Source organism: Pan paniscus, chromosome 2, assembly GCF_029289425.2.
Source record: "Pan paniscus chromosome 2, NHGRI_mPanPan1-v2.0_pri, whole genome shotgun sequence".
In the NCBI taxonomy this organism is placed as follows: domain Eukaryota; kingdom Metazoa; phylum Chordata; class Mammalia; order Primates; family Hominidae; genus Pan; species Pan paniscus.
In genome coordinates this window covers 2804324-2824004 of record NC_085926.1, presented here as the reverse complement: position 1 = coordinate 2824004, position 19681 = coordinate 2804324, and the positions used below count along the sequence as shown (strand labels likewise).

General features: G+C 39.7%; 1 protein-coding gene across 7 annotated transcripts in view; it reads right to left on the bottom strand.

Annotated features, from left to right (window-relative positions):
• LOC100989577 (contactin-4) overlaps positions 1–19681 on the bottom strand; it is a 960081-nt gene that overhangs the window by 232571 nt on the left and 707829 nt on the right. For all 7 annotated transcript variants that reach the window (XM_034955676.3, XM_063602085.1, XM_034955675.3 and 4 more), the window contains one exon: positions 8126–8221. In XM_034955676.3, the coding sequence (XP_034811567.1) occupies positions 8126–8221 (96 nt within the window). The remainder of the gene's footprint in view (positions 1–8125; positions 8222–19681) is intronic.

The following is a 19681-nucleotide window of genomic DNA, read 5'->3' as shown; positions in this document are numbered from 1 at the left end:
GAAGACTATTGGTAGAGTTTACCTTAACTGTAAAGTCTTTAATAGCAATTTTCAAATGTTAGAAGAATGGCTAATAAAGCCACAATGCCAGAGCATAACCAATTTATGTTAATAATAGATGTAAATTCCATATAAATCTCTTGGGAGATATATCCGAAAAGTATCTGCCTACATAAAAGTTGTTACATGAATGTAAATCAAGAATCACATATCTCCAAAGATGAGAAATTCTCTGATTTAACTTTGACTTCAAGCTTAAGCAAATGAAAACCATCAAACCCAGCCTAATTAATAAAATCAGGACTGTCTGGAAGTTTTAACTGTGCAAATTGCTGCCACATTTGTTATGTCTTTTCATCCTCATAACAGATTTGAAAAGTTTACAGGACAAAGATGAATTCCATTTGGTTGGCATTATAGTGGTGTGTGAGGATTTGAAAGTGATGCTAGGAACCCAGATGTGGGTAAGGAGAGGGCGCCTGAAAAAGGTAATGAGAGAAAGTAGAGGGAGTAAGCTGGAAGTACAGGGACTGCTTCCTGAGGAAAGTGACCGGTCGTCCAAAGCACAGTTGACAAACCTAGGACCCAGCCAGGCAAATGTCAATAGCCAAGGAGGTCTGATATGATGCGTGGGGCCCAGTAACTAGACTTCCTAGACTTAAGCAATACTTAGAATGCAAAGAATACCATGTTATGGTTGGAGGTTTAGAGTAGGGTTAAAATGGGATTTCATGCACCTTTGGGTAAGAAATGAGGACAACAGCTAAGCTAAGTGTCTGGACTAAGGAGGCAGCTGAAAATCTAAAATTATATAAAACTGGTAAACCCAGGAACCAGTTTGGGGAAGAAGATGAGAATAAGGCATTGAATGTGGAGTTAGGCAGAGTTGGCAACTTGAGTTGAATGTGGACATCTTGAAGATTATTCTGGGCATAGAGGATGCTCACTTTTAGCACACTAAGATTCGTCCTGGCTCAATGACCTGTCAGCATAGTTTGGACTAAGTAAGAAACTGGGTGAGTCTAACTCTGAAGGTGATATCTTAATACCGAAAGCTGAGTAGGTGTGGGAAGACAGAAACAGAAGTCAAATGAAGAAATAGGGCTCAGAGAAGTTACATAATTGGCCCAAGACCACATAGCAAGTTGATGGGAGAGCTAGGACTAGAACACAGATGTCCTACTTTCACGCTTTTATCTCTGTCCTACAGTAAATACAGCATGGTCCAGCTGAAATAACCATGCCGTGGAAAGGCATGCTTGCTTCTTTTAAGGGCTGTGGTTATAATCTGTATGGGTATGTCCACATAAAATTACATTTATGGAAGGAACCCTGGAGAGGTTTGCATATAGAGACATTTTGCTGGGATAAGTCCTACTTGATTTTGTAATGCAGGGACTCAAATTTTCCACCCTGGCTGCATATTAAAATTACCTGGATGATGCCAGAGGATCCCCTGCCATCAAGAAACTCAGATTTAATTGACCTGGGGTGAGGGCCAAAGAACCACTGACACAGAAAGTACAGTACATGTTTCCAGTTTTTCTACTATATACAAATAAAAGGGCGCATTCTAGGCAACAGTAACTCTTATTCCTGCCATTGATTAGAGTGTGCCCTCCATAATCTCTTTGCTTCTATTTCCTTATCTATGAAACACATGTCCTTACTTCTTATGGGATTATTGTGAGGATTCAAAGATAATATAATATAAATTAAAGCATTATAAACACTATAAAGGACTCTACAGATATTCTTGTTCGAAGGTCCCTGGGTCTGATGCCCTGTGGATAGGATCCAACTCTAGTGGGGATGTGTTCTGTGTAAAAGAAAAATCTAAAGATGAAAATTCTAGCTAGTTTCTCCAAAACCCGTAATAATGAAAATAATCTCAGAATCAGAATCAGGTGGTTTTCTTTTTTAAATATACTCTGGGAAGCCATACATTCACCAATAACAATGTAGGAAAGCTTGCTGAATAGAAAATGCTACTTCTGGGTTTTGTCTGTTTGTTTGCTTTTAAGACAGGATCTCACTCTGTTGCCCAGTCTGGAGAGCAGTGGTGTGATCATAGCTCACTGCAGCCTCGAACTGCTAGGCTCAAGGAATCCTCCCACCTCATCCTCTCAAATAGCTGGGACTAGAGGCACACACCACCACACTTGGCTAATTTTAAAAATTTTTTTTAGGCTGGGTGAGATGGCTCACACCTGTAATCCCAGCACTTTGGGAGGCTGAAGCGGGTGGATCCTGAAGTCAGGAGTTTGAGACCAGCCTGGTCAACATGGCAAAACCCTGTCTCTACTAAAAGTACAAAAATTAGCTGGGCATGGTGGCATGTGCCTGTAGTCCCAGATACTCGGTAGGCTGAGGTGGGAGAATGAACTGGGAGGCGGAGGTTGCAGTGAGCTGAGATCACGCCACTGCACTCTAGCCTGGGCGACAGAGCGAGACTCTGTACCAAATAAAATAAAATAAAATAAATTATTTTTTAGAGATGGTCTCACTGTGTTGCCAGGTTGATCTCCAACTCCTAGGCTCAAGTGATCCTCCTACCTTGGCCTCACAAAATGCTAGAATTACAGGCAAGAGGCACTGCACCTGACCAGAATGCTACTTCTGAGTATTAGTACCTAGGAAAAGCCACCCTTTTCTTAGTTTTTCATTTCCTTTATGAACAAAAACATATAAAGTCAAAGGTAAAGCCTAAGGTAACTACATTTTATTTTGAATTATTTTCAATTGGCCGGTGCAGTGGCTCACGCCTGTAATCCCAGCACTTTGGGAGGCCAAGGTAGGCAGATCACTTGAGGTCGGGAGTTTGAGATCAGCCTGGCCAACATGGTGAAACCTCATCTCTACTAAAAATACAAAAATTAGCCAGGTGTGGTGGTGCACTCCTGTAATCCCAGCTACTTGGGAGGCTGAGGTGGGAGGATCAGCTTGAACCCAGGAGGCGGAGGTTGCAGTGAGCCGAGATTGTGCCACTGCACTCCAGCCTGGTTGACAGAGTGAGACTCCATTTCAAAAAATAAGTAAATAGATGAATTATTTTAAATAAAAATTTCACATAAGGAATGCTCAGCCCTTCGGCTTGAGTGATGTGGAAATCGAAGCACTCCATCTCAGCAGGGCTGGACCTGGGCCAGTTCTGTAGATGATCCATGTGAATGGACCTTAAATCTGGTGCTGCCTCAGAGTGAGCGAGTCAGCTAGAGTTTTGTTTTTGTTTTTGTTTTTTTTGAGCCAGAGTCTCGCTCTGTCGCCCAGGCTGGAGTGCAGTGGCGCGATCTCCACTCACCGCAACCTCCGCCTCCTGAGTTCAAGCAATTCTCCTGTCTCAGCTTCCCAAGTTGCTGGGATTATAGGCGCACACCAGCAGACTAATTTTTGTATTTTTAGCAGAGACAGGGTTTCTCTATGTTGGCCAGGCTGATCTCTAACTCCTGACCTCAAGTGATCCACCCGCCTCGGCCTCCTCCCAAAGTGCTGGGATTACAGGTGTGAGTCACCGTGCCTGGCCTGTTTTTTTTTTTTTTTTAACAGCCTTGGGGACCCTACCCCAGATTTATGGAATCAGAATATGCTTGTGAACAGGTTGGACACCTATGGTTTTAACAATTTTCCCTCCAGATTCTCAAGCTGTCAACCCTCACTGCCCAGAGGTGGGGTGTGCGTGGGAACCACAGCTATGACTCAGGGCATCTCACACTTCAAAGTGCATATGATCACTCGGAGATCTTATTAAAATGCAAGTTCCAATTCAGTAGGCTGTAGTGGGGTCTGAGATTTTGCCTTTTTATCAAATTTCCAGGTGAGGCCAATGCTGCTGGTGCTTGGACCACCCTTTGAGTAGCAAGCATCTTGGTGACATAAAATGAAGGCATGAACAAAAACCTCTTTTGATGAACAGTTTGTGAGGATTGTATTGAGGAATAAACTAGAAATTCTCATATATTGGAAGGAAGAATCTCAAAGTTCCTCTGTTCTATTCCTGTTTAACGAGAGCTTGGTTAAAGGTCATGAATTCCTGGTGCCCAGTGACCCTGGAGTTGGCAGAAAGCAAAGTGGACATTCTGGACCTCAATAATTTCTGTTTCTAATAGGAAGGAGCACCAAGGATAGCCAGAGTCCATCAAAGTGATTTCTATTTTTTGGTGTTTTCTTATATTTAATGGTAAAAATCTATGCAAAACCATCACATCTGAATTCATACATATAAACCAAGAGATGACAAAGAGGCCACACATAGTGATTGGTAGAGTGCTGGAAATACCTGCTGACTGAAATGCTTTTCAAAACAGATTAATTGCTGCTCATTTCTCTGCTACCCTAAGAAGGTCTGACACCGCACAGCTTTCGAAATAGGACATGCAGCATCCCTTACAATGGATTTCATGCCATTACTCAGTACCCCACTGATATAATAAAAGGCTGACTCATTTCCTTTCCTCCGCATGATCTGTTACAATGGAAACCAGGAGACCATATGCTGGGTCCAAAATGCTCAGTATGTCCAGCGGCTCACAGTGATTCTTCTAGCTTTAGGGTGACACATAGCCCGGAAAAACAGTGAGAGAATCACTGCCGTTCAGTTGCATTGGAGGCTTTTGAGAAATTGGAAGGATTTCATCAGATAATCATTGTTTCCCTTGTCCAAAACTGATGGATGCCTGAGATGCTCTCTTATAACCTTGAATATCTTCTTTGTTCTTTTCTCAAAAATTTCTTAGCCGTGCCTGCTTTGCCCACAGCGTTAATGTGCACGCCATTTCTAATAGAGCTTATAATAAGAATATTTATTTCCTTGTCTTTCACCATCAAGATTGTCAGGAATGTCAGCACAGCTCAAGGAACTGGATTTCAGAGCTGCTGACTGCTGCCAGCAGAGACAACTGCATTTCAGTAGATGTCTACGGAAATTTTTAATCTATTTCTCTGTGGGAAAGGGAAAGTAGTCAGGTACTTCATTGCATAGCAGCACGGCATCACTCCATGTGTTTTGCCTTTCCTAAAGAGATCATTATATCGGACAGTGGTGGTGTTTTTCTTAATATACCTACAAGATTAATTTTTAGGGTTGCTGCCATGTGATGAAAACTTAATGCAATGAAGGTAGCCTGCAGAAGAAATTAGTAAAATCTTCCATTTTTATTTTGATCAGATTCCATATTAAAAAGAGAAGTGTTAGTCTAAGTGAACTTCACCTGAATCTAAATATATGTCCACAGTGAAGTGGTTTTCTCATATAAAGCACAGGCCTTCAATAATGCAAACACACTTGCTAAACAAGATGTTTAGCCCTTATCGAGTTATAATTATGTGTTGATAGAATCAATAGGGATTTGAGAGACTTCTTTTAATCTCTTCATTTTATAGACAGGCAGAGTGAGGCATAAAGAATTTGAGGATATTTTCCCAGTATCAAATAATGATTTGAAACAGAACAAGGATCAAAACTCATATCCCAGACTCCAAATTCAGTGCTTCTGATACTAACTTGAAAGGAAAATGAAATCCTGAAGAATAATCCCATTTTCCAAACACAGACCTCTGAAATCAAACCTAGATTTTCTGTCAGTCTTCAAAAACCAGAAATCCTAACGATTCCTTGTCCCTGATCCAGACATAGAGGGGAACCTACCTCTCCCACTTCTACTTCCTATTCAGGATGCTTGAAGTACATGCCTTTTAGCACCTTTACTAATTGTTATTTTCTGCTGGAAATGTTAGCTCAGAATTAGATGAGAAAGAAAACATTACAACTTTTGAACAGAGGACAAAAATAAAACAGTGTTTTTCAAATTCCAAATCTAAAAGTTTGTTCTTTTAAACATGTGGAAAGCCAAACTGAAAATTAAGGCAATAACAAGAATAGCAGACATTGAACTAAACTTCAGCCTGGATTTCCAAGAGTAGAGTTTATCAGTCTTGTCATTACAGACCTTAGTGGAATCCTAATAAATATTACTACTTATTAAACCTCCACACTACTGAATCCCTTATGTGCAGTTATATTTGCCTTTTAGTCATCGTAGTTCCTTTTAGCCGACACTGCAAGTTGCCTACACATCTCTCCATATTCTCCCTTATTAGTAAAATTATGATATTTTCCAGGGCATAATATATCTGCATAAAATATTTGATTTTTCAGTCTCCTTTGCCACTGAGGTGATCAGTGAAATGGAGGCAAAGTCCTCAGGCAAAGAAAACTTCGATAATAAAAGTAAATTGAAATGGACAAAAACAAGCAAAAACAAATTATTGCCTTTTGTCTTTGCTTCTTCCCATTTGATCTGGTTTGGAATGCAGACTTCATGCCTCATCCATATCACATGCTAAGCACTTCAGAGAAGAATCAGAGAAGGGCATGAGTCCTGGAAGACACCCTCTAGAAGCTGTGCTAGCTTTAGATTGTATACCTTTGAAAATCTTGCATGCCAGCCAGGTGCAGTGACTCATGCCTGTAATCCCAGCACTTTGGGAGGCCAAGGTGGGTGGATCACTTGAGGTCAGGAGTTTGAGACCAGTCTGGTCAACACGGTGAAATCCTATCTCTACTAAAAATATAAAAATTGGCATGGTGGTGGGTGCCTGTAATCCCAGCTACTCGGAAGGCTGAGGCATGAGAATCGATTGAACCTGGGAGGCAGAGGTTGCAGTGAGCCGAGATTGCACCACCACACTCCAGATTGGGTGACAAAGCGAGACTCTGTCTCAAAAAAAAAAAAAAAAAAAAAAAAAAGAAAGAGAAAATGCTGCATGTGAGAAAAAGAATACAAAAGAACATTATGAGCTGGTTTTTCAGTTACTTGCAGTCAAGTGCATTCCTAACTGATCTAGTTGCTATGAGTCTCCACAAAGTGATCTTAGATTCTATGGTCAAGGAACTTTTGTTCTTGGTCTGATCCTGTGATACTGTGATTAATAAGAAATATATATATTTGGTCTGCATCCCAAAACCCTTGTAATTTCCCGAGTGATATTGCTGAGAAGAATGTCTTTTGTTATTCATAAATAGGCCCTTTTCAACCATACTTGAGTTTATGCTAATTAGGTGACTCTTGGTGAGGCCCCTTGATTGGTTGTCAGAGGAACCAACCAAATAATTAAAGGGTTGGAACTTTCAGCCTCCCCATTCCCCACTCCTGGGGATGGGAGAAGGGCTGGAAAATGGCCATCAATTACAATGCCCATAGATTCGATCAATCATGCCTACACAACGGAACCTGCATAAAAACCCTAAATGACAGCGTTTGGAGAGCTTCAGGGTTAATGAATGCATCCACATGTGGGGAGGATCCACAAGTCTAGAAATTCCTGCATTCATAACCCTTCAGACCTCACTCTCTCTATATGTTTATCTGGCTGTTCATACGCATCCTTTATAATATCTTTTATAATAAACTGGTATGTAAGTAAACTGTTTTCCCTGAGTTCTGGGAGCCATTCTAGTAAATTATGGAAGCCAAGGAGGGAGTTATGGGAGTCCCACTTTACAGCCAGTTAGTCAGAAGTGTGGGAGGTCAAGGACTTGAAAGTGGCATCTGAAGTGGAGGCAGCCTTGTGGGACTGAGCCTTTATCCTATGAGTTCTGACACTAACCATCCCAGAGTAGTTAGTGGGGTAGTTACTGTCAAAATGGAATTGAATCGTTGGACAGCCAGTTGGTGTCCAGAAGATTGGAGACTTGGTTGTTAGTGTGGAAAAAACCCATACATTTGGTGTCAGAAGTATTGCGAGTAGACACAGTTCACAGACAGTTCCCAGACCAACCAGGAGATGAAATGAAGCAGGGCCATCTTTTCTAACCCAATCAAGTTGTAAGAAGTATGAGTCGTTTTAATTACACTGCTTTACCAAGCAACAGCATTCTGATTTTGATCGACTCAGGTGTCTTTCTTCTTGTGCCAGGTAGACTGCAATGGGGTGGAAAATTTGCACAATCTGGTATTTTCCTATCCTAATGATGGGAGGCATTCACAATGGTTTTTCCTCCACATGGAGGGGCTTTGGGAATCTCTATAAATGACACTGTGCACTCAGCTGGTGTCAGGAGGGAGAACACTGAGGAAGAAAAATAACAGGGAGTGAAGCATGCATATGTCAGTTCATTTATATGTACCTCCAGAATGGGGTGGCGGGCCACACAGTAGCACCATTCCTTGACCTCGACGGACAGACACAGTGCTTCTTGTTCTTGTTTTAAAGTTGTCAAGATCTGTTGGGAGAAATATGGGAAAAAGCATTTAAACTTTAAAGTCCTAAGATATCAAGGGAGAGTACCACTATTTCAAAAGAGAATCATTCTGCCCACAACTGCGTTGGTAGCACCCACACCAGGGGAATTCAGAAGAGCTTCTTTTCATATGATATTGTTCCATCCTCCTTGATTTTATGGTTATACTGTCCGCTAAAATATCTACTTACCACACATGCCTATTTAGATTTAAAATAATTAAAATTAAATACAATTTATAATTCAGTTCCTCAGACACTAGTCACATTTCAAGTGCTCAGTAGCCACATGCACTTAGTGATGATCACATTGACCAGCACAGACATAGAAGACTTCCATCATGCCAGGACATCGCATTGGATAGTGCAGGTCTGGGTGAAGAAACTGAGGTTTAAAGATGTTAAGTGACCTGCCCAAGACCTCTCTGTATTTAAATATCATTATCAGAATGCAAACTCCTGTTTTCTGATAGAATTCTGTTCACTTCACAAACCATTCTATTATATATAATTATACTTGTCTCTCCATATATACCCAGAGTGTGACTGTCTCTCTTTATATACAAACACACCTCTATATAAAATGTATAAATAGACATATATACAGACACACAATTGTTTTAAAGTTCTTGTAGTGTAGTTTAAAATATTTAGAAGGTACTGTTCATGGTTCTCTTTAGAAGAATGTTTTATTACCTCAAAAAGGTCAAGTCTGGTTAGAGAGATAAGGCATTTATAAACCCAAAGATCACAGTATAAGTAAATAGGCAGTTACAAATACAAATGAGTTAAGAAATTTGTCTAATAAAGTGAGACATATTATTGTTCAAGAAACGTTTTTTTCTTCCACCCTCCCAAATGTAAATCCTCTCAATAAGGAGTGTGTTAAGTGCCATTTCATTTTTTGTTGTCTATTACATTTGATTTAATAACATTTTATTGGATTTGGGGACTTCCGATTCAAGTATGTTGTGCAGGGTTGCAAACCATCTGGCTGTGCACACTAGAGCAGAGTAACATTTGTGGATGATTTCCTCCATGCTGGCCATTTTGGTAAGGATTTTATGATGATTATCTCATGTACTCCTAACAACAATTGGGAAGGCTGCAGTTACAAATTGGAATGTTTCTACACTCAGGCTTAGTTTCAAGGAGTGCTAAGGATATTTAAAAAGTTACACATAGACATGTCTTAGTTACCAGATTCTTCTGGAATTAGGGACATTTTAAGTTTGTTCATTATTGTCTTCATCACTTATATATTCATAAAAATTCCATTAAGTACCATCTGATTGCCAACTTAGAAGGCAAGCATTGCGAGAACACAGCTTCCGTCCTGTTGGGGCTCAAGCAGGCAGGTCTGACACATAACACCTAATCATAGCAAACCAAAGACTGCCAGGTTTGGGCTGTGAAACGTGAACAAGAAGGACACACACATACTCAGCACAAAACAAATCAGTGCTATGATTTGAATTACATTTCTGATGTAATAAACTTCTTTTTATTCAATGGACACCAGGTGAGGGTAGAACACGGTATTTTTCTTGTCTTTATGGAAATGGTCTGAGATTCCTTCAAAAGGAATTAAACCAGGATTTTAAAAACTGTGTTATGGAGTTAATATTTTAAACCATTATCCCTAAAAGTAACACTGAATCAGTCTGAATTGTCACTTCTGCATATAGGTTCTTAGAGTAAGTCATCTACATTTTTGCACAGATATCCCATTCAATTTCCAGAGTTGCATGAAAAATTAAGAGCTGATAGATAGTAGAGATCAGGTATCATCTAGGCAAAACCAATCATGGTTTCTGATTAGAGAAATAGTATTAAGAAATGAGAAAGAAAATGAGAAATATGGGCAATGATTTTTAACTATCCTTCCTGAGCTTTAAAAAACTGTATTCATGTTTTTTCCTTCTTAGTTTATGAATTCATTCACTTCTACAAGTTTTAGGCATTTGAAGTGTATCTCATTAATCTGGTATTTGAGAAAATAATCAGAAACATTTATTAGTCATTAATTGAAATAGATTCCAGATGATAAACCCTACCTATACAGCAAATGGAAAGACTGTATTTGGGTAGATCTGAGTTTGAAAACCATCTCTGCCACTTATTAGCTGTGTTGACCATGGGCAGGTCTACATACCATGGGCAGGTCTTAATTTTCTCATAAATGTAACGAGAATGAATGTTCTTTGTTTCAAGTATGTAGTCAGTATGTTTCTTCTGTCCATTGCGAATGCTGTGATTCAGTGCCAAAGCATATCCCAAACATTCCAACTAAGGAAAGGTTTCTAATCGCAAACGCACACCAGAGCGAGCTGTAGATAAGAATCAAAGGACATGATACTTATGCACATGTTTAGGGAAAGATTACATGCCTCACATTGTTCTTTTTGGGTATGAATATCTATCCAGATCCTAACAGTTAACAACATGATACTTTTCTAAGTCAAGAGCTATGTGTGTAAATGGGTATTATGTCAAAGTTTGTACACTCATGATTAAGCCTTTACCAGCAATATTTCCACATATATTTTTATTTATTTATTAATTTTTTTCCATCAGTTATTGGGATACAGGTGGTATTTGGTTACATGAGTAAGTTCTTTTTTTTTTTTTTTTTTGGAGACAGAGTCTCACTCTGTTGCCAGGCTGGAGTGCAGTGGTGTGATCACGGCCCACTGCAAGCTCCACCTCCCAGGTTCAAGTGATTCTCCTGCCTCAGCCTCCTGAGTAGCTGGGACTACAGGCATGCACCACCACGCCCAGCTAATTTTTGTATTTTTAGTAGAGACGGGGTTTCACCATGTTGGCCAGGATAGTCTCGATCTCTTGACTTCATGATCCACCCGCCTCAGCCTCCCAAAGTGCTGGAATTACAGGCATGAGCCACCATGTCCAGCCATGAGTAAGTTCTTTAGTGGTGATTTGTGAGATTTTGGTGCACCCATCACCCAAGCAGTATACACTGCACTATATTTGTAGTCTTTTATCCCTTGCCCCACTTCCCACTCTTCCCCCTAAGTCCCCAAAGTCCATCGTATCATTCTTTATTTATTTATTTTGAGATGGAGTCTCACTCTGTCGTCGAGGCTGGAGTGCAGTGCCACGATCTTGGCTCACTGCAAGCTCTGCCTCCTGGGTTCACGCCATTCTCCTGCCTCAGCCTCCCGAGTAGCTGGGACTAAAGGCGCCCGCCACCATGCCCGGCTAATTTTTTGTATTTTTAGTAGAGACGGGGTTTCACCGTGTTAGCCAGGATGGTCTCGATCTCCTGACCTCATGATCTGCCCGCCTTGGCCTCCCAAAGTGCCGGGATTACAGGTGTGAGCCACTGCATCCGGCCTCATTGTATCATTTTTATGCCTTTGCGTCCTCATAGCTTAGCTCCCACATATCAATGAGAACATACGATATTTGGTTTTCCATTCCTGAGTTACTTCACTTAGAATAATAGTCTCCAATCTCATGCAGGTCACTGCAAATGCTGTTTATTCATCCTTTTTATGGCTACATAGTATTCCACCATATATATATATATATATGCCATAGTTTCTTTAGCCACTTACTGATTGATGGGCATTTGTGTTGGTTCCACGATTTTGCTATTGTGAATTGTGCCACTATAAACATGCATGTGCAAGTATCTTTTTTAAACAATGACTTCTTTTCCTCTGGGTAGATACTCAGTAGTGAGATTGCTGGATCAAATGGTAGTTCTACTTTTAGTTCTTTAAGTAATATCCACACTGTTTTCCATAGTGGCTGTACTAGTTTGCATTCCCACCAGCAGTGTAGAAGTGTTCCCTGTTAACTGCATCTACACCAACATCTACTGTTTTCTGATTATGGCCATTCTTGCAGGTGTAAGGTGGTATCACATTGTGGTTTTGATATGCATTTCCCTGATCATTAGTGATGTTGAGCATTTTTCCTATGTTTTTTGGCTATTTGCATATCCTCTTTTGAGAACTGTCTATTCATGTCCTTAGTCCACTTTTTTGATGGGACTGTTTGATTTTTTTCTTATTGATTTGTTTGAGTTCATTGTAGAGTCTGGATATTAGTCCTTTGTCAGATGTATAGATGACGAAGAGTTTCTTCCACTCTGTGGGTTGTCTGTTCACTCTGCTGACTGTTCCTTTTGCCATGCAAAAGCTCTTTAGTTTAATTAGGTCCCAGCTATTTATCTTTGCTTTTATTGCATTTGCTTTTGGGTTCTCTTGGTCATGAAATCCTTAATGTCCAGAAGGGTTTTCCAATGTCATCTACTAGAATGTTTATAGTTTCAGGTCTTAGGTTTAAGTCCTTAACCCATTTTCAGTTGCTTTTTGTATAAGGTGAGAGATGAGGATCCAGAGTCATTTTATCTCCAAAGCCTTGGTACTTGGGTAATGATCAGTAGCAGCAGGCATTATGAGACAGAATACATTATGGATAATGCTCTATCACTGTGGCCATCACACTAATAGCAACAATAGAATTGACTTGCAGACTATATTGCAGTCATACCATGTGGCCAAGCACTTTTCTTATTTGATCTCATTGAATTCCATCATACTTTAAACTCCCAATTTATAGGTGACAGAGCTGAAGCTCACGGAGGTGCAGCACCTTCTTCACATGCCTAGGAAGTGGCCAGAAGATACAAACTCATGTTTTGTCTCTCTCCAAAGTTACTGCTCTGAAGCACCATAATCTATGGCATCTTCACTGATATCGTAAAGTCAGTGAAAAAGAGCTTTCAAATCAGTTACTTGCCATGCCAGAGACACAAAAACGTTCATTTAAATAACATTTACACTCAGTGAATATGGAAAGAAATCCACATTTCAACACATAGTGTGATGGGTTAGTATAAGTACTTTGGTTTCAAATCTTCTATTCCTCTGCTTTTCTTTGTGGTTGGGCACTCAACATGGAGATTTTAAATGTTAGGTGCAAAGTGTGAAGTTGAACAAGGAGAAAATAAACAGAAACAACTCTATTAAGAAGTAGGATTGTTGCCCTGTTAGGAAGGTATCCAAACAATTACACTTGGCTTGTATTCCGTTTAGCAATTGGTCACCAAAGATATGATTGAATAAATAATGTATATGTAAAACAAGGAATTAACACCCGTGCACCATTGTTCCTCAAAATAGCCTGTGTTTCAAGCTTTATATGTGGTTCATTGACATGTGATGTGTAGATTTTTAAAAAATAAATACCTCTACTTTTTGATGTTGATTTCATTTGTCAGCATTTTACATAACTTTTTCCAACAGCCATGTGCTAAGGATTGTACAATTGTGTGGCAGATGTGTTTTCATATCGTATTTGTGAAAACAGCTGTCCTTTATTCTCCTATGGAATGTAATACCTGAATTTCATTTTAAAATGAGATTAGAAAATATGCTATAGTATTTGGAATGTGTTATCTCATTGAGACCAGAGAGGAAGTGATTTAGCAGTTACATTCCTGGAGGAGTGGACGTGTACAAAAGCCTTAAAGCTGCAATATGCTATCAATAATAAAAAGTCTTAATATAGGAAAACATTTGGAATTCAGGCCATGGAGTAAATCAGAGAGTAAGGGGAAAATGTCCACATATTTTTGGTCTGGGAAATTTTTAAATATTTAGAGCTGGGGAAGAAGTATCTTACCATAAATACCTGATTATAGTCTAGAGGATATAAAATCAAGAGGGTCCAAGATCTCTTTTGAGAAGTAATAACAGTAAATAAGAAAGAGTAATTTATTTAGGTCGTAATTAATGGACTAGCCATTACACATATGAACAGGAAGAGCTGAAGCTATTCGCAGGGTGGGATGACTCAGAGGAAGGTATAAAAAGTTTAGTTTTAAAATGGCCAGGAAAGGTTAATGAGATAATATCACACATCATAGTTGGTTAAGAATCCACAGAGAGAAGGGAGAAAAGAAAAAAAGGAAAAATGATACAGTAACCATGCATGTAATACATGTATTATTTAATGCAAGTAAAAAAATACCAATTCACTTTTTTCCTGACTTGGGTAGACCTGGATTCTATTAATTCTCCCAGGGTGGCCTTAGAACAAGAAATTGTCAGCACCAGTTCCCTTTGTTATTGCTTCCTTTTGAAAGAAGCAACCAGTAAGGAGATGAACATCAACTTGGAAAAATGGTCAAGTGATACATTTGTTATGAATATGATCTCCATAATGATGACTGCACCATTTATAAAAAGAAAAGAGGTATTTTTGGAGAGTAACTTTAAAAACTCACTATCATGCAGCAAATTTAAAGTTATGTCTTGACTCTCTGCCATTTGCTCCCTGTGTGTGTGTGTGGATGCACACTTTATGGTTTCCTGGATTGAAGAGACTTGTAGTGAAAATAAATCGAAATTTACAAAACCTGAGTTTCAAAGCTGTATTTTTGACATTCTTTCCATTTAGGAAGAAGGAAGACTGGCCTTCCCTGTAAGAGAGTATATAGCAAGAGGAAGAACTGCCTGATGGTTTAACACCCTGGTTTTGGAGTCAGAAGGACCTGAGTACAAACTTAGCACTCTTACTTTCTACCTGTATGATGTAAGTGAGTTAGTTAATCTCCTTGAACTTCAATTCTCATTTCTAATGTCAGGACAATAATTCCTGTCTCATAGGACTTTCTGAAGATTAAGATCATGCATGTAAAGCACTTAAGATGCTGCCTGGTCCAAAGTCAGTAGTCTATAAATGTTAGCACTATCAGTATGACTTTTGAGCATCCAAAGGAAAGTTTACAGAAAGTGACTCACTGGGAGAAACTTCCACCAGATAAAGTAACATTAGAGTGGCCAAGTCAACACTACTGTAGCAAAAAAACAAAAAACAAAACAAAACAAAACAAAACAAACCTGATAAGACTTAAAATATATCCTCTTCTGCTAGTCCTAATTATGCTTTCAAGTCAAGATTGATGCTGAAGTGAATCAGATATCTTATCCTTTATATTGCATGAACTGTATTCTTTATAACACTTATATTTAAGATATACGCACGTATACCCTAGATTCAGATAATTCTTCATGAGAAATTCTTCCTATAATCTTCTGGTCTGAGAATGCTTGTGTTACTTAAAAATATTGTTTCTATACAACAGTAAAATTGATATTTGTCTACCTTTTTAAAACTTTTAAGTTTAGGGGTACATGTGCAGGTTTGTTACAGGTAAACTTGTGTCATGGGGGTTTGTTGTACAGATTATTTCATCACCCAGGTATTAAGCCTAGTACCCATTAGCTATTTTTCCTGATCCTCTCCCTCCTCCCGCCCTCCACTCTCTAACAGGCCCCAGTGTGTGGTGTTCCCCTTTATGTGTCCATGTGTTCTCATCTTAGCTCCGACTTGTAAGTGAGGACATGTGGTATTTCGTTTTCTGTCAATTTGCTGAGGATAACGGCCTTACCTTTTTTAAAGGATGTAAATATATGTGATTTTTGGCTGGGCACAGTGGCTCATGCCTGTAATCGCCACACTTTGGGAGGCCAAGGCAGGCAGATTGCTTGAGGTCAGGAGTTCGAGACCAGCCTGGCCAACACGGGGAAACCCTGTCTCTACTAAAAATACAAAAATTAGCTGGGTATGGTGACATGTGCCTGTAGTCCCAGCTGCTCTGGAGGCTGAGAGGCAGGAGAATTGCTTGAACCTGGGAGGCAGAGGTTGCAGTGAGCCGAGATCGCGCCACTGCACTCCAGCCTGGGTGACAGAGCAAGACTCCGTCTAAAAACAAAAACAAAAACCTGACATTAATTACCCCAGTTTGTTGGCAGTCGAAAGTAAGGGACTAGGAGGTCGGGCACACCTGTAGTCCCAGCTACTCGGGAGGCTGAGGCAGGAGAATGGCGTGAACCCAGGAGGCGGAGCTTGCAGTGAGCTGAGATCAGGCCACTGCACTCTAGCCTGGGCGACAGAGCGAGACTCTGCCTCAAATAAATAAATAAATAAATAATAAATAATAAAATAAAAATATAGTAAAGGACCAAAACTTTTTTTTTTTTTGACACTGAGTCTTGCTCTATCGCCCAGGCTGGAGTGCAGTGGTGTGATCTCAGCTCACTGCAACCTCTGCCTCTTGGGTTTAAGTGATTCTCCTGCCTCAGCCTCCAGAGTAGCTGAGATTACAGGCACCTGCCACCATGCCCAGCTAATTTTTGTATTTTTAGTAGAGACAGGTTTCCCACATTGGCCAGGCTGGTCTCGAACTCCTGACTTCAAGTGATCCGCCTGCCTCGGCCTCCCAAAGTGCTGGGATTACAGGTGTGAGCCACCGCACCGGGCCGGGACCAAAATCTTATGCTAGGTCTAATATTCCTAAATCAATGTACCCTTGAGAAACAAATGACTCATTCACAGAAATGACTTCTGACCTTTTTTTTTTCTTTTTTTTTTCAGAGCCTCTAATTCTGCAGCCATAAACATCACTATGGAAATCCTTAATACACTTAATTCAGAGTAAAAGGGAAAGCTTATTCAGAGCTGTCCCAGGTGCTGATTCCAGCCCTCACAGTGTTCTCTCTCCAACTGCCTGAGTTTTTTGTCACCCTCTTCGGTCATACCAAATAAAACCTTACAATTTAGATATTACTTTGGAATTACAAAAATATCATTTTAAACCATAAATACCTTCAAAAGTATGACCTTGCTATTAATCACTTTCAGTGAAGAGTGAATTAATTCAATTAGGTTGCTTTCACTTAACAAGTAAGTAAGAGCAGTATGGAGTCTTCAAATGTGAGTTTTGAATAACCAAAGAAGAATCAAAGGAAAATTTAATCTATGAAATAGTGGAGAAGGCAAAATAGCGCTGAGAAAGTTCAAGAAGGATAATGACTTAAAAAACTGGATGAGGAAAGTGGTGTGTGGAGACTGCCAAAGACAAATTTGCCTAGGGTCAGCAATCCTCTATTTAGCAAAACGGGAGGTTATTCTCCTCTTTCTCTTCTTGCACCACATTACTAGATCACACATCACTCTTTGTTTCCAGGAACAAAACCTAGGCAAGAATTAAAAATAGCATAATCAATATTACATGTTAAGAAGGCTTCTTAACTTTGGCCATTTAACCACTTTATAAATATTATCTATTTGGAAGAATGCAAAGGCCAGTTCCATCCAGCTTAGCTAAATAACACAATTTCTCAATTTCTATGTATTTATTCATTTGGTCTTCACCACAACTCTTTGAGGTGGGTTCTATTACTATTCTCATTTAATAGAAAGAAAAATAAACATCCAAGAGCTTAGATTAGAATCCGGATTTTCCCGACCCAGAAGTCCCTGTATATAACTTCTATTCTATATCAAATTAAATAACAGGGATGAAACCATACTTTCTGATGGTCTGTTTGACTGTCTGAGACTCTCACACTTTTTCACCCCTCAACTATTATTTTCTTGACTTTACAGAAAATAAACGTTGCTTGGCTGCCCTTTTCTCTGGGAGCTTACAGTGTTCCTGATAGCTATTTTTATTTCTCATTTTAGTTCTTTCCTTTTCCTCATTTCTTTGACATCCTCTATTTTATCTAGACCTTTGTGCTATTTAAGAGGCCAAAGAACAACTTAATTTAAAATGTCTGAGCTTCCCTGTGTGTTCCACAAAAAGGTACACCTATCTAACTCATGAGGTTACCGCAATTAGTGAGATATGGCATCGTTAATAATGTTGTTCTCCTTCGGAGACAGGTGCCCTAACATGCAAGCTATTATTACCAGCATTTTTCTCTACGGGAGCTCATCTTTTTTCTCATATCATCCTGACTCAGGAGTGTTAATGGTTAGGCAGCTGCATTCTTTATCTTTGGGTTCATACTTACACAACACGAAGAGAAACAAAGGTTTCAGAAGGCATTTGGCCTGGTCAATTTCAGAACAAAATATGGACCCTTCACTGTGCTCTGCAAAGGCCCTTCAGGATCCAGCCCCTGCCTACGTCCCCAGCTTTGCTCCCTGCCACTTCCCTCCTTACTTAGTTATACCGTAATGGCCACATTTTGCTTTCTGTTCTTCAAACACCTTGCAGCTAACCCGGTCTCAGGACCCGTGTCCTTGTTGTTCCCCTTGTTTGGAGTGCTCTTTCCCCATTCTTTGGCTTATCATGTTTAGCCTTTAGGAACCAACTCAAATGCCCCTTCTTCAGAGCCGCATTACCTGAGGGCTTAAGTAAAGTCAACCGTGACCTGACTCCAGTTACTCTCTGTCACATCCCCTCTTTACTACATCCTTCCCAGCAATCACCACCGCCGCCATCTGCAACTACGGTTCTCATTTGTGCACTTTCTTTTTTACTGTCTCCATTCTCTCCCCAAATAAAAGCTCACTGCGGGGCAGGAATCTTGCCAGTTTTTATGAGGCTATAGCCAATGCCCCAAACAGTGTCTGATACATAGTAGATACTTAATTAGTATTTGTTGAGCACTGCTCTTCTTCCTGTTTCACAGGCTGTGGTGGTTGGTGAGACCTGTTAGACTAGGGTGAACTTTCTTGTATTCGTCCTCATGACACACTGCTTTCCAGCATCTCGGCTACAAAGGACCTTTGTATGCTCAATAGCCAGGGAAGCTTTGGAGAATAACTTCAAGAAAAGGTGTCCAATCAAGGGCATGGAGCCACCTACTTTCCCGCATCCCCATCCTTAAATGGAAAGCTAAGAGATAAATTAAAATTGGAATGTAATCAACATATGAACTGGAGTTATTGCTTTGCAAAATAAATACTCTCCCACCCACTTGCCCACTCACCCCTGCCCCAGGGAATGCCAGAGATGATGAAAACATGAAACAACTCCTTGCAAATTGCATGGGCCTATTATTTGTGATTAGGGCTGTTATCAGCCAGTCAGTGATATATCATACAATTATCTTTTCTTCATCTAGTGTGATAATTTTATAACGATAGACTTATGATCATTATAGCTTTGACAGAAAGAAATATGATTCTTCATTTTGAATTTTACTTTATAGGCTTTTTTTCTCCCCAATGAAAATTAAAATTAGCAGGTTGTAATTCATTGTACCAATCTTCTTAATAAATAGGCACCTTAGAAGGCAAATCAGATACATTCAAGTAACACCAGAATGAATATTCTCTGAAGAAAATGCTGAAAAGTTATGCATCAAGAGGCCATGATAAAGTCAGTAATCTACAGAAAAGCCTTGGAAACATATTACTAAATGGAGACATAAGGACCACAGATCACGATCAAACCCCAGAGACTACAAATCTACGAGCCATACAATTGGTCACGAAAAACCCTGCTTCAAAGTGAAGGAAATCTCTTCATCTCAAACTTTTTCATTCAATTTCTTTTCTTTTATTAACCTTTCAGGAATATAAACCGAGGCAGTGAACTCACTACCAAATTTGCCTAGCACTTAGTGGCAGTGGATACAATGTCTCAGGAAAGAGGCGCAGTTTCTCA